The 15,801-nt window shown below is 35.9% G+C and overlaps 1 protein-coding gene across 1 annotated transcript in view; it reads left to right on the forward strand.

Moving 5' to 3' along the window:
• Window positions 1-2,482: 2,482 nt before the first annotated feature.
• TM9SF3 (transmembrane 9 superfamily member 3) overlaps window positions 2,483-15,801 on the forward strand; it is a 29,908-nt gene continuing 16,589 nt past the window's right edge. The window contains exons 1-7 of the mRNA XM_010020134.1: window positions 2,483-2,696; window positions 6,002-6,162; window positions 8,968-9,045; window positions 9,991-10,122; window positions 10,604-10,770; window positions 13,424-13,518; window positions 15,444-15,574. Of these exons, the coding sequence (XP_010018436.1) occupies window positions 2,483-2,696; window positions 6,002-6,162; window positions 8,968-9,045; window positions 9,991-10,122; window positions 10,604-10,770; window positions 13,424-13,518; window positions 15,444-15,574 (978 nt within the window). The remainder of the gene's footprint in view (window positions 2,697-6,001; window positions 6,163-8,967; window positions 9,046-9,990; window positions 10,123-10,603; window positions 10,771-13,423; window positions 13,519-15,443; window positions 15,575-15,801) is intronic.

Below are 15,801 nucleotides of genomic sequence, written 5' to 3' on the forward strand. Positions count from 1 at the left end.
GAATGAGGTAGTTTCTAATGATTCTGCTGGGGGTTTGTGTGTGTGCACTGGAGTAGCTCGTAAAGTAGTTCATCCACAGTTGTTTGTAATCTCTCTGTGGTATCTTTTGGTATTCTGAATACCGTGAGTAAAATCTATAAAAATGGATGAAGATAGTTTTTTGGTGGCATGCTGCTGTCTGCAGCCTGGTTGGATGTCAGTGCAGTCATTTCACTTCAAATGATATTTTAAAAGTTTTTTTTCTTTCATTGTGGGTTTTTTTTTTTTTTTTTTGTTTTTTAACAGCAGTAGAAGCCACTGTTTATATCCTAAAGTATTCGGTGCAAAATGGCTTTTTTTGTTTGTTTCTATCTGAAAAGTGACAAATTCCAGGAATCTGAAAGCCCATGGAGTAACATGGTATTAGATTGCAATCTAATACCACATTTGTCTTGGTTAATAACTGAAAACAAAGGCTTCTGTATTCAGGCTATAAAATGGGAAAGGTCTCTAAAAAGGGGATTTGTAGTTCCTGTGATTTTAATTTCACTAGTAGCACTTGCATCTATCCTCATGCTTCCCTCACTTGTGCTGCTAGCACTGTGTGTGTGGGTGAACCAGTCAGGAGAAGAGCCACGTAAAACCAGTGTGGCCTCAACATCAGATCAGGCTTCCATGCTGCAGCACTAGGTACTACTTCATTTAAGACCCTCCACCAGTTTCTTTTTTACCTTTATTTTAATTCCTATTATATTTTGATTTGACCTCTCTGTATTGAACAATTCTTTGTGAATTAAAAAATTTAATATTAGAAAGGTGTTATCCTTTATTTGAGATTCGTATGAAACTGCTAGAGACTGACTGACAATAAAGTACCAACTATTTCTGAAAGAATTAATCGTACTTTAGCAACAAATTCAGAAGACAGGGATTCTGGTTTTTTTTTTTCTTCTAATTAACGTCAAGATGACTCAAAAAATGTGTTGAAGTGAAAAAGTGCCAAGCAGAGGATTTCCCTTCCACCCTAAGGAAGATAGTCCAAAAAGTATAGGATCCAGCTCAGTAGAAGCATAAATGCAGACTGAGGCCTGGATTTGTAAGTCTGTGTTTTAGCTGTGGTGCGAACTTTAATGGCTTTTCTCTTGAATGTACTAGTACAGGTCCTGAAAACTTAGTCTGTGGTCTAACAGTCATCTCGGGACACTTGCGGGCCTGAATGGTTTTGTTATTCTTTGGGGTTTTTTTTTCTTCCAGCGAAAGTTTTATTGTCTGAAAAAATGATGTTTTTTTCAGTGAAAAATTGAAGCTTAGGGTGCATTTGTAAGACTGGGGGGACAGGGGGAAGAGAGACAACAAAACCAGAAAATACTAAAGTTTTCATGAGAAATAGGAGTAAGAGATGCATCCATTCAGAATAACAAAGGGCACTATTTTCTGAAGGGTGGTAGGAAATCACTGCAATTATGCAGGACTGCTATTGGCTGTTTTCTTACTCTCTTGCTTCACCAGGCTTCACTTTAGTTTTGCCTGGCCACTGATACTATGTATGTTTTCATTTTTCTCATCTGAGAAATAATGTTTTATGTTGGAAATATTGTACTTGCTGGTGCCTTTTCTGTGCAGGTGATTTGATTTTCTTTTTAAATTTTACATTGCAGTTAGCATATAGGATAAGCTGAATTTTGATATAGATTAGAGCTGTTCTTGGGGCAGAAATTAATTTTATCTACTAGAAATGGGTCCAGTGAGAACAAAAAGAGAGGGGAGCTGGAATTATATGCGTTCACTTTGTTTCACTTGAAAACATTTGCTAAGAAGCAGATGGGGGGGTTGTATCTAAATCTGTTGCTGTCTTAATTCTTGTAAATATGAGCCTTTTTGTCTTTTTTCACTTAAAAAGGAAACATTAGGGAAGGAAATCGGGAATTCATAGAATGACTTCTAATTGCATTACTTATGAATTGTAGATGGGGGAAAACAGTTTTCTGGCTTGAAGAGGTGGATTTAATTTATTTCCAGATGGAACCTCTTGTGCATTCTTTGAGTTATTCCTAATTTTGTCTTCTGTCCTTTTTTCTACCTTCAACCGATTGCTTTGTTTCTTCCTTTATGGTAGTTTCTTGAAAATTGCTGAGAACTTTAAAAAGTTTTAGTTTTTACAAACAGTATTTCTAGTCATTGAGACTAATTATTGTAAAATGGGGAGATAATATTGTACATAGTGTTAGGTATTTGTTAATAATTTCATACCACTTGTTAAAGGAAAAGAGGTCTCATGGTCTGTCCAGGCAAAGCTGCCACCGGCTCTTGGATCTTAATTTAGCATAGCTGAAATAGAAAAAGGATACATTGAAACCTTTCCTTATCCAGTCTGTATGCAGCTTCTACATGTGGAAGGGTAGAATTACAAAAACAATCATGTAATTGCTTTAATGGTTCCTTTTAAAATGTCCTTCTTTGTTACCTACTTGAGGATAGCCAAGAGGGGTTAAAGACTCCAGCAATGTCTGGTCTTCCATTTTCTTGCTTTGCCTTCCCTTTGAGCCAGCTCATTAATAAATCATTAACTGTGCTTTGTTTTTTTTTTTTTGCAGAGGATGTAATGCAGACTACTTACTGTGAAATTGACTTGGACAAAGGAAGAAGAGATGCGTTTGTGTATGCTATCAAAAATCACTATTGGTACCAGATGTATATTGATGACTTGCCAATATGGGGTGAGTGATATTATGCAGAAACAGCTTGATTACAACTACAGGAGTCCTGTGCTGGTGGGTTTCATGGAGTCGTTTAATGACTAAGCTTTGTTAGCTCACAAGTATGTAGAACTTAGGTAACCAAATAATACAGAGAAATAGAAGGATTGTTGCATTGAAAGAATAGTAGGATGGCTTGTACTAGTGAATTGCAGAAACAGTGAAAAGCTGGTTTTTTTCTCAAGCACTGGTTTAATAATGCCAATTTCTTAGGATTAAACTCTTCTAAATGCTGAAGTGAGTGGTAATTAGATATGTCAGATAAAAGATCCATGTTAATGTTATGAATAACAACTTTTGTAAAACTCAATGTTTAAACAGTATTTTGCTAGTTCTTGTGTTCATTGCTAATGCAAGAGCTGTTTGATTTATGGTAATTTAGTGACTTTATAACAGTTTTATGTGTGCAGTCTGTGGTTATATGAGGGAGTTTTATTTTACTTGTTCTTACACAGTTCTTAAAATTGCTCTTGCTGAGTATTATTAATCTGGGTTTAAAGTGCCTGTGTCTTGAATAAAAAATTGTGTCCTTACTGCCATTGTCTTCTAAACTTTCTGCTTTTTGTTACTCCCTTGTAACCTGTGATCACATACCTATTAAAGATTGCTCTGAAGATTGTACTTGACATTGATAGCAATCAGTCAAGCCCCAAAGCCCTTTTGTAGGTATAAACTGAAGGGAAATGAAAAGCACCACAAAATGCTTTGTTAAGGGAAGGTCTTTGTTGTCTGTGTTTCATGAGAGAGGTAAAACCATCTAAAATAAACAAAATCCCACAACACCTTCAAGAATACAGTTCACAACACATGACAGAAGTAGGTTTTTTCAGGTCTTTCTTGTAATTTTGATAGGTTTTAGAAAGTAGCTATCTGATGAACATGAGCCTCAGCCAGAAATGCTAGTGCTTTATTTGTTTTTCATTTATCTGTTAGCAAAGTTCTTGCTTTTTAAAAAAATGTATCTGTTTTTAAGAGATAACATTATAATGCCTGACAGGAGAAGTTCTCATATGTTGTATTTGTTCTTTTCAGATTATTTGCTTAGTGTATATTAACAGTTCTGTGGCAGGACTTGAAGTAGACCCTAATTAATCTGTGTGGCCTTTACTATACATATTGTGCAGTTGCTGGTAGGCTTTTTAAAAGCATTCATGAGTAACAGTTGTTTCTGCAATATTTTTTATGCTTTTGGCTTTTCAGCAGAAGATCAATGAATGATTTTCATAGACTAGTGACAGCTGTGTTGGCTTTAGACAGCCCGAGGATGATGGATGTAAGCTGATGTCTTTGGAATCATGTGTGGCTAGTGGATTTTAGAGACTTTCTTTTTTAAGACTGATTTTTCAAATCTTATTTGTGAGCATTTCTTCTCACCTCAAATACCACAGAATAAACAGTAAATCTTCTACACACTGACTAAATTTTATGCGTTTGACTGAAAAATCTGTTTTACTGTAATTCCAGAATTTGTAATTTTCTTCAGTATGCTTTGTATGCACAAGAAGCTATTCCTAATGCTACAACTAACAAACATACAGAACCTAGGTATCATCTTTGTGTTATGTTAAGAAGCTGGTTTTGATAGTTGTTTGGAAACAGGACCTCAAGTTGTGATGCTTAATACATGGCTACAGCATTGTAAGTACTGTAGTATTATGCAAGGATATAATCTGACATGAAGCGTGAAAGCAAATGGTGCTGATGATTTGGTCTGTTTCTCCTGTGGGCTAGGTAAAATTAGCAGGACTGGAGATTGGTCAGTCAATACTAGCCTGGGTTTTATTAAAAATAAAATAATCTGTTCTTGATGGGGGGCTGCAAAAGGAGTGGATGCACCCGAACTGATTGAAAGTGTTCATCTGCAAGCCTGAACAAGTCTTTCTGACCTTTGTGTTCCAAGTAGAGTTTAGAAGACTGTGAATAGAGCTTATCTGCATTGATTCTGGTTGGTTTTGCTGGGTCTGTGTTCAACAGGAGGAATATTTTGGGCTCTGAGGGCTGCCTAAAACTTAAAGCTCTGACACTTGCTGCTCAGGACATCTCCCTAAGTATATGGAGTGCTGTGTTAGTTCACTCCTTCAGGTAGTGATTGATCAGAATGTTGTTTAAGTAGTTTAGAAGTGGGTATTGTCATGCGTTTGGATACTACCATGAGAACAGATGGTACGCCAGGTGCTGGGCTGTATGGCATAGGTGCAAACTGGCACGTGTTTCATGTGGAAGGCAATCCTGACAGATGAGCACGAGTGAAAAACATGACACAAAAATACCACCTTGAAAATTAAAAAGTACAGGTAATGCACATCTGCTATTCCTTCATAGGCCTGCTGCTTTGTGATAACCTGTTCCATATCCTTCACCACCTTGTTTTCCCCCTCCCTGCCCTCACCTTTTTGCATCTTGACTGCTGTTTTTATTTGTGGCTTTCTATCTTGTATGTGACATTTGATATGGTGGTCTTGACGTTAAAGGGGACACTTGTAGCCTGTGATTTTCATGATTGCTAGACTTGACTTCCCCACCCCCCCCCGGCATAGGACGTTCTCTGGAATTTTCTAGAAAATAAATAATAGACGTTTTTGCAGTAATTTATTGAAAAGTAAGAACTTAATCATGGCTAGTGTTGAGTGTAGTTGTGTTTTGATGTTCCAGGAGCATCTGAGCAGTTTCAATGTTGGAGGTAATAAAAATCTTCACATAAGCATATAACTTTCTGAAATTGTCAGTGAAAGTAACAGAATAATCAAGAACTACCATTCTTGACAAGTGTTGGAAGCTTGGGTGCAAGTGAGAGCAGAAAGTGTGTGTTGGGGAGTCAAATAATTAGGAATACAGAACTGAAGTAAAATTTCTAAGAGGAAGAAGAATGAATGAAGCAATATACATGAAATGGGAAAATACAGAGGTCTTGGCTAAATTCTGTTCATGGAAATTAAATCTGTATTCAGCTAGTTGTTAATCTGGTAAGAATTCCAAGTAAACCTAGAGGAACTGTTGCTGAGTCTTCTGTTTCTTCTGAAGTGTTTGTAGCTGCATGCTTTTTCCTTTTAATACCATTACAAAATGCTTTTTGCAGCTACCTGAGAATTGAAAGAACAATCCAGGTATTAGAGTTGAAAAGAAGAGCATTAAGGTCTGCTGTGTTCTCTTTACTGCAGTCATGTTGCTTTTTTAGCTGGCAAAACTTTTGCATATTTTAAAAAAATAATCTCAGAGTATTTAAAAAGCATACCTGTAATAGCTGCTTACGCTTGTTTCCTATGCAGGTATTGTGGGAGAAGCAGATGAAAATGGAGAAGATTATTACCTTTGGACTTACAAAAAACTTGAAATTGGTTACAATGGAAATAGAATTGTAGATGTCAACCTGACCAGTGAAGGAAAGGTGAAATTGGTACCGAACACAAAAATTCAGATGTCATATTCAGTAAGTAATTTGGTGATGCATCTGTAATAATAAATTCTACATTATGAAGTAGCTCAAAAATAGGTACTTGTATATTTAAAACTATATTAGTGGAAGATGTATTTTCACTCCTTCACATTTTTTAATTTTTCATTACTGACAAACATTGACAGGTTTATTAATAATATAAAATCTTTTTTTGAACATTTCAAACATACTGAAGCTTCTATAATCTTCAGAAAAGTGTTTTGGTGGGAAAGGAAGATGTCTGAGAAGGTATGGAGACTAGAATTGTAGAGAAGCCACCAGTAGGTACGCATTTTCTTAAATTTGGAGCTCTAACACTTGGATTGTAGATTTGAGCTGTATTCTGAACTATGATCAAAACCTACTGTAAGCCTTCATACTTTGCAAGCAGTTAGTATCAAAGCTTATTTTGATTTTGTAATTCCAGCAGAAATTTGTCTTATTTGTATAACTTTCAGTAAGGTTTTCTCTGAAGCCTTCTGCTAGTATATTGAATTGCTATGGTAAAAGGTAGTGAATAAACATTTGCTATCCAGGATAAATTTTTTTAGTTTTCCTCCTTATTTATTTGATGTTACTTATATCTGTAATGGTTCAGTTCTCATGTTCGCCATATTTCTATACTAAAACTAGTTCTTAATGAATTCTTTTACAGTATGGTAGCAATAGGTATAAGCATACAATTCTATTTCAGAGGATATTCTTGCCACTATTACATTCATCTTGTGCTGGGTAAGTTGTATAGTTTGAAGTGCAGATAATTGTGTTTAAATGTACCTTCTAGAATTACTTTTACACTGATTTCCCTATTTCTGCTGCAAAAGCAATAGTAGAAATTTCAAAATTTTCTATTTCAAATTCCACAAGCATTGTGAAGTCCATTTGTTCTGTGAATTTTGAGGTGGACAGCACTGAATTAGCTGCCAGTAATGAAAATAACATTAGATATTTCCTTAAAATACTTTTTAGTATACAAAGCTTACTTATAGAACTCTGTTTGCGCTACTTGGCAATTGCTGGGCTGGCATGTGCGTGCTGTTTAATTCACAGATTTTCTCTAGTGGATTTGTTCTAAGCAGTGCTTCTCAGTAGCAGATGCTCTAATGAGAAATATATCTGCTTAAAACAGTGTTGAAATTAATGTTGTGAGCTACTAATCTTGAAAAAGGTTGTAATTTGAACTGAAGAATATTAGTATCATACCTCAAAGTGGGTAATACTTAAGTCTTGGTGTTTTTAATCTGTCTCAGGACTGTAGTGAGTGATATGGGTATTCAATCTATATGTATATGCTTTCCTTTAAACTGAATAAGAGAACATGTGTTTTGAAAGGATAGTTCCTTGTCATATATTTTAAACAGATATGCAAATAGGGTCTGCATTTGTTCCAAGATCACTAAAAATCCTGATATTTCCTAATCTTGGCATACTTTTGAAAAAAAAAAATCAGTGTATATTTGGTTTTAATTTCTGAAATTGCATTTTAAAATTAAAATGAAAATAGTATTACAGGAATTCTGAAAAATTCTTTGTGCTACCATATTAGCACTTCATGGTTCGTTAGTACAATTAAATCTTCCAAAGCCAAAGCGGTCTTCTGTGCAGCTAGTGGGGTAACTGATGGCAGTAATACGGTCTTACCCTGTGATAATATTGCCAGAAACACATACTTTGCCAGCTGGTTTCGGAGTTATTTATTGGCAATTTAAGTGTCAAGACTGCAGAATCCTGTGGTCTTAAAGATTTTAAGCTGCATATTTTAGCTTGTAGCTTTTAAAATTTTAATATCTGTCTTTTAGATTCCAGTTTGATCCCTTTTATCCAGTTCCCTTCAAGTACAGCTTGTATCTCAGTTTATGCCCTTTTCTTTCCTATTGGCATCTATTTTAAATCAGCTCTTACATATTCTCATTTCACTCACTCCTGCTAGACTGCGTCTTTTTTTCTTGGGCACTGTACTTGGAGAATTTAGGCACAGATGATTTCACTGAGTACAAGTCTCAATCCATGGCAGCAAAGCAGATCTCAGCTGCTGTTGGGGGAGCAGAAATAGACAGTGTTGTCATTGCTCAGTGAACGCTGGTAATATTCTTCACAAGCATCTTTTCAAACAGCATAGCACATGGAAATGTTGAGAAAGGGAAGTGTGCTGTCAGGAAAACCAAAATTCAACAAACGACAAAAACAAAAACCAAACTTCGAAAAATTTCCACTACTTTTTAGCATGTCATTCTTGAACATATTTAAACATGCTTTCTTTATCTGAAATCTTGAGCAAATCTGGGAGGATTTTGCAAAGGTATTGCTTTGTTGTTTTACAAGTATCTACTATGGGGAAAAAAACCCCCATCATATTTGAACTACTTGTTTGACAAAACTGAATAATAGGGTCATTTGCTGGATTTTGGTTTTGGTACCTTCAGTATGAGTGTCTTCATGAGCTCCTTCTATAATCATGAAAAGGGTTTGTTGTATTTGGCAACTAGAAGTTTGCATCTTTGGTTAACCTTGCAGAGATGGTGACTGCTGAGGCAGTTCAAGTCTCATTCTTCCTTCTTCTTAAACATAAACATAGACAAGATTGCTATGAGGCATGGTGGCTAATGTTCATTCTGTGTCTTACCAATAGATACCAGTCTTTAAGTACACAAGTCCACTGTGTTTGCCAAAACCTAGATTCATATTGAAGAATACATCTAAAGTGGGTGATTGTAAAAATGCATTTTGGGTCTCTGCATGGGAGTATAGCTGAACATATTATATTACGAGTACTTCAAGTGTTAATTTTTCTCTCTTTAGGTGAAATGGAAGAAATCAGATGTGAAGTTCGAGGACCGATTTGACAAGTATCTGGACCCATCGTTCTTTCAGCATAGAGTATGTATGGTTCTCAGACAACCTTACAAAATATCCCTTTGAAATGGTTGCTTTAGGTCAGAAGATTTCAGGGAATTTTTGGATGACATCTTTGAATTTTTGGATGTCCCAGTTGTCCTGGGACAATGAAACAGGCAGGTCTAGGACTGCAGATGTTAAGACATAGTTCTGTTGCTCAAATAGGATGGTTCCGGTTTTTTAGAGTGCTTCAGTAAATGTGCAGACAAGCTTCAAACCTGCAGCAAATATAAAGCAGTTCAAGAAAATATATTCACATGATGGGAAGCAATGAAATTTCAGGGACACAACTATATGACTTGTAAGCTGGATAACTGCAATTGATCATATGTGCATTTTTTTACTGAAGTAAATGCAAAGCAAAAAGCATTAGCCTAAGCCAATTGGCAGCGTTGGTTGTGGTTGTTTAAACCTATGGTGGGTAGTCTCCTTAAGGGTAGCATACTGAGCTGTACTCTTTTTTGAAATCAAAGGGTTTGGATTCTGTTTGGAGCTCAGTAAAAAGCAGGCAGTGTGCTTCTTGGAGACAGAATAATGCTGCTGCACATTTTGGTCCTGTGCAAAGCAGTGATTCCTTTGGCGTTTTGGCTGTGAGCATCTTTTTTACTTAAACCTCCTCTCTAGGAAGGCAGCAGTACATCATGTTGCCTTTCCTTTACCAAGGAAGCACGCACAGCTAGTTGTTCAAACTTTGCTGTGATAACTTCATCATAAGCAAGCTTGGCCATTGAAAAGCTTTATGTGTGGTGTTTCACAGGCCAGTCTGAGTGGGACTTTCTACCATTGTAGTGTTACTTACAGCATGGGTTTATTGTTACTTTGCTAGTGTTGACAAGCTGTCCTGCTAGGCGACAGTTCATCCTTATTGGAACAAATCTGAAACACATTTACACTTTTAAACCTTAGGGATGTGTTTTCTTTTTGTAGATTCACTGGTTTTCAATTTTCAATTCTTTTATGATGGTGATCTTTCTGGTTGGCCTAGTGTCTATGATATTAATGAGAACTTTGCGAAAAGATTATGCAAGATACAGCAAAGAGGAAGAAATGGATGATATGGTAAGATCTGCATTCGCAATTTTTTCAATCTCTTTTTTTTTTTAAAGCTTATTGTTTTCATACAGAAGGAAAATTGCCATATATATGTGTCTTGAAAGTTACTGGATTTCTTTTTAACATGGTCCTAGGTTGCAAACCAGAATTGTCTGTAGTCACTGTGTTAATGCTCATATCCATACTTAGGTTAAATGAGGTCTATTCTAAGTGTGTAATAGAAGCCTGTATATACTCCTAAGAACTTCTGAGAATTTTAGGGACAGGGAAGGAATGTGATAGATTTTACTGCATTGTACATTCAAGTAGTAATTTTTGTTGTTTTCAAAAGGAAACTTTTTTCCTAGATTTGATGCATTCAGGGGAGAAGACGTAGTTGCACTTGAAGTTGCTTTAAGAAATCAAACCTTTAATTTTCGCCTAGCTTGTGTGTTTTTTAATTAATTGCCATGATTAGTCTTAAATCTTTTTTTGTTCTTGCTCCTAGGACAGAGATCTAGGTGATGAGTATGGGTGGAAGCAGGTCCATGGGGACGTGTTTAGACCATCCAGTCATCCACTAATATTTTCCTCGCTTATTGGTTCTGGTTGTCAAATTTTTGCAGTGTCTCTTATAGTCATTGTTGTTGCAATGATAGAAGATTTATACACAGAGTAAGTATAGTAGTACCATGCCTTCCATGTATAAATGCTTAAATGAACAAAATAATTGCAAAAGTGGATGTTCTAACTGGTCTGGAAAAAAGTGTTTGAGAGTCTTTATCTTTAGATCAGCTGTAGTATTCAGAAGGGCTCTTTTAAGTTGTAATGAAACTTTGTCCTACTCTTATTATGTGAGTTGGTCTCCTTTAATTTTATTCTTTCAATGCTTGCTTTTTACATGATTTGTTATGAAACTAGTCTGTTGTTCCGCAGCATCACGGGTAGATTATATGGGAAATAAATGTTAAAAGGTACATATTTCACTCCTGGTTTCATCTGGAGTGACAAGGTATTACTGTATTTCTTACCCTATTTTCCCCACCATGTCCTATAAAGAACTGGAGTGGGAGCATGCGATGTTGTGAGTAGTTCTGTTTGCTGCTAACAATGCATTAAGTCAGATGTCTTATGCACAACTCTTCTCAGCATTGGAGATTTAATTTCTTAAGTTCTTTAAGACAGGTACTGCTCAACCTGTGTTGCATGTAAAACCTCCAGCAACACAGGGGCTGGGCTCCTGATTGGGGAGAATTCATTTAAAACAAAAAAAGTGCTCAAGTTTAAATTTAACACACCACTTGTGGTTCACCCTGTTCTTTTCCTTTACTTTATATCCGTTTGAGGTTTTTGGTGTCCTGGATGGACTACTTATGTTTCCTTAGTGATTGTATTTTGGATACTGTGGGGATTTTTTTTTTACAAGTGCTTTATTTTAAGCAATGAGTAAAATTTCAGATCTCTTCGATTTTTCCCTTGACTATCACGTGTAACTATCGATTTTAACAAGTTGTAATGCTCCTAGTGTGCCACTAGAGAGAACTCTTGTTTTTGAAGTTAGCTGCGTTGTATTGGTGTGATTAAATAGCCACTCTGTAGTAGCAGTACGTTGGCATATTTTCATTTTTCATATGGTATTATTCCCCCCTTGTGCCCCATGGTTACATTTCTAGAGAGATTTACATACACATTTTTTATTGTACATTATGTCAGCCCTTTAAGGGAGGGAACGAAACCATTTCAGAATGTTCATGCACTGTAGGAAAGCTGTAACTTGATAATGGCAATTGTAAAATGTGGCAGAACAGTAATTTTTAAAAATGTATGTGCACTTTTATTGCAGTATCACTTTATATCACTCTAAGTGAATTTAATTCTGGGTGTGTAGCAGAACAATTGACCAAATCAGGTGCAGACAGTTCTTACGTTTAGAAAAATAGTGATGTGAGTGAAAAAGGCTGTAAACCAGATTTACAAGAATGGTTGCCTGTCAGTGTTCTTCAGGTCTGTTAAAACTCTCGGGAGTCATGTCAGCTGTTAATTTATTATACTGTATTGTGTTTTGAGAAGCTTTTCCATTAGAATATTTGAAGCGTAAGTGAGTAAGCTTGAGAATAGGAAATTTTGAGACTATTTAAGATGAACATCTCTGGGTCATTTTATGATTAGCCTGGATTTACGTGTTTCACTTCAGACCATGCATAGTCTTCTGGGGTTTTACATGTGTTTCTGAATTGTCTTAAGTTAGGAGAAATGTTGAAAGTGATTTCTGTCTCACCAGTAGCTTTCTAAAATGGAACTATTTTTTTTAAGAGTCAAATGGTAGCATGTGTGACCAGAAGGTGTATTTGCTTAGTTCAATTCATGCAGTCATGGAAGCCAGTTGTACTAGATTACTTCTTCGAGTAGGGCAGGCATTCAGTAATGGTTCGTCAAAAGCCAAAATACCAATAGTCTGGAATCTCTCAGAACAACTAATTTGAAGAAAGTACAGCAAAGTGGCTGAAAACTTTCTGCTTTTTGCTATCAAAGAGTAGCAGAGGGGCACGGAGATACAGCTCTATTCATAGAGCTGTTTTGTTATTCAAAATGAATAACATTTGTATCTTGCTATAATTTTTAGCCATGATTTTTAAAAACGTATTTGGAGATGGCTTTTATAATTTAAAATTACAAGCCTTGCCTGTAAAATTCAGAAAAATTATGCCAAAATGAGTACTCCAACATTTAATGAGGTGATAATTTTAAAATTACTAAACTCTTCTGACTGGCCTACTCTGTGCTGATTTGTGGCTTCATTATAGTATTTATAGTTTATGAATTGGGATTTCTCATTTTCTGTAAGATGAACGCTTTCCATCTTAAAAGTTAATTTCTGAGGGATGGCAGAAACATCATTCACAATCTTAGTATATTTTTGTTAATACTGGCCTTCATATTAAGAGGACCTTTTATCTGCAATAGTTGAGTCTTATGTTTAATGTACATCATGTAAATAGTTCGGTTCTCTATACACAAAGTATACCTATCCAAATGTCAGAATATCTTGATCAGAGACGAGGTTTTTTACTCCTGTGAAAATAAATGCATGTTAGAAAAGAATGTAGTATGTCAAAACTCTTTTTTTCCAGGTTGAATTAGACTTGGCCAGAAGCTTTGCATGCAAACAGTTCTCATTATTACGCAAATTTTACAATTTCAGCACTTTTAAATTATTGCATTAGATAAATATATTAAATAACTGCTTCTAAATGTGAATATCTTACTGTAATCTTTTGCTCTAATACAGTTTTCCTATTTCATTTACCAAAAAAATCACTTATTGTAGGAGAGGATCAATGCTTAGTACAGCTATATTTGTTTATGCTGCAACATCGCCAGTGAATGGATATTTTGGAGGAAGCCTTTATGCTAGACAAGGAGGTAAATGTTTTCACGTTTCAGCATTTTCATTAAATTCTTAAAGGAAGAAGTTATTTTGTGATTTGCACCGGTATAGAAGTGTCCTCATGGACTTAGGCCATTCAGATGGAATCCATTAAATTCTTAAGAAACAGAAATATGTTGAGTATAGTTAACTTTGATATTATTTCCTATTCAGTATTGGCTGCATTTTCTAACTAAAGATAGCTGAAGTCTTTGGTTAATTTAAAAGTAATAAGAGCTAAAGGACTGTTAACAGTTGTATTTTATGAATTGCTTGTTATACTCTTTGTATATAATTGTTTGGGTCGTGAAATCCAGAGAGTGTAATAGTCTCTCTCTCATCTATAATGTTCTGTTAAACTGCTTCACGTCGTCTTCTCTAGATGACTCCTACATAGCACTCCTTTATAGGTACCAGGGGGTTATGTTTACTAACACAGAAAGTACTTGCAATACTTACTAGACCATTAATTGTGGGTTGGGAGAACTGTTTATAGCATCTTTCAAAGAAGGTTATTCTTCTTTCCAGTATGTGCTCTGCTTTATATTAGCAAATTCAAAATGAGTATCAGTAGAAAGCAGAAACCCAATAAAATTGACATAGCAGATTTGGACAGGCTGTCTTCGAGTGCTCCCCACTATGCCTTTGAGTTATGACCAATTATGTCCTTGCAGTCCAATAGTTTCATCCATTCCCTATGCTGCAACAAAAGAGTAATCAATATCTATTATCTTCTACAGTGCTTTATTAAAAATAATTCCGGTAAGTTTGCAGAAGAAAATCTTGTATCTCTTTAGCACCACATGTTAGTATTGAGTCTCAACTGCACTGTACTCTTGAGTTTTGAGGTTAGATGTTTCTTTTCATGTGGCTTGTTTATAAACCTAGTATTTTGTAGAAAGACAGATCTAGGTAAATTAGGGTTGTTCTAAAGTGTCCTGTGCTGTATAGTTGAGCCAGATTTGCATATTTTTTTTTCTACAGCTTAGGCATGTATCAAACCATGAAATAGTGATTATATTGGCTCACAGTGAAAATACATATACTGGTTTTGAAAAGAATATGCTAGTTTTCTCTTTTTATTTAGTGCATATTTCAAATGCATCTATGGTGTATTAAATTTAAATATATATGGTATTGAAGAGCATAGAAACTAAAGGGAATACAGACAGTGAAAATTCTTAAGATATTGCCCAAGAGGGTTGGTGGGTTTTTTTTTGTTTTTTAGCTCCTCAGAGAGCTCTAAACTTAGTAATAACTGCTAACAAGTGTTGTTATTTCCTTTATGCCTGGGGTTTAGAAATCACTTTCCTTCTACTTTTTCTGCTCTTGAAGATGTACGAGTTCAGTTTTACTGTATATTAAATGCTGTGACATTTTGCTTTACGCCACAGATAGCCAGTTCCTTAGCACATCCTGAATGTAGGTTGGCTTAGTTGGGTCAAGACAGCCCAGACCAGATGCTGCCTTGAAAGTAGCTGTAGTACTGAGTTGTCACAGGAGCGGTGCTGAGTTCTTACATGCTCTCAGGGTGTGAGCAGGCTCTGCACAGGGCCAGCTCTGCTATCACTGTCTCCACTGACCTGCAGCTTACATGTACACTTAATGTTTCATACCCTGGTTTGTTTGGCCAGCTTATTCAGCATGTGCTGTTCCTCAACTGAAATTTTGTCATGCTATATCCCTTTTCCTGTCTTTTCAGCTGGCCTAATAAATTGATTAGTGTGCTGTATCTTGTGAGTTGCCAGGAATCAAATGAAGCTGTTAGTTCACTTGCGTTGATGTAGTATGTTGTTACTTACTTCTTTCACCTTTTGGGGGAGTAGTAGTCAAACACCTCAGTTCTGGAGAGCTTGCTGATAACTTTTTGAACAAAATATGCTGTATCTTACCAGCCCCATTGGAATGTCCATTCTTACAGGAAGGCGATGGATAAAGCAGATGTTCATTGGAGCCTTCCTTATTCCGGCAATGGTGTGTGGAACTGCCTTCTTCATTAACTTCATTGCTATCTATTATCATGCTTCAAGAGCTATACCCTTTGGAACTATGGTGAGTCATTTTACTGGAGAATTTAAACACCACTGTAGGCACAGGAAAACTACATTTTACTCTAAATACAATTGTGAGTCATAGCTTTAGCTTCCTAGGTAGAAATTTATTCTAGGAGCAGTTTAAGGTGCTTCAAATATAATTCATTTTAATCATAATAGCAACAGCTGCTGGATGCCAATAGCAGTCTTCTCTCTGCTTAAAATGACATTTCTACTTTGTATTCA

The sequence above is a fragment of the Nestor notabilis genome, unplaced genomic scaffold (assembly GCF_000696875.1).
Source record: "Nestor notabilis isolate BGI_N333 unplaced genomic scaffold, ASM69687v1 scaffold18818, whole genome shotgun sequence".
In the NCBI taxonomy this organism is placed as follows: Eukaryota; Metazoa; Chordata; class Aves; order Psittaciformes; family Psittacidae; genus Nestor; species Nestor notabilis.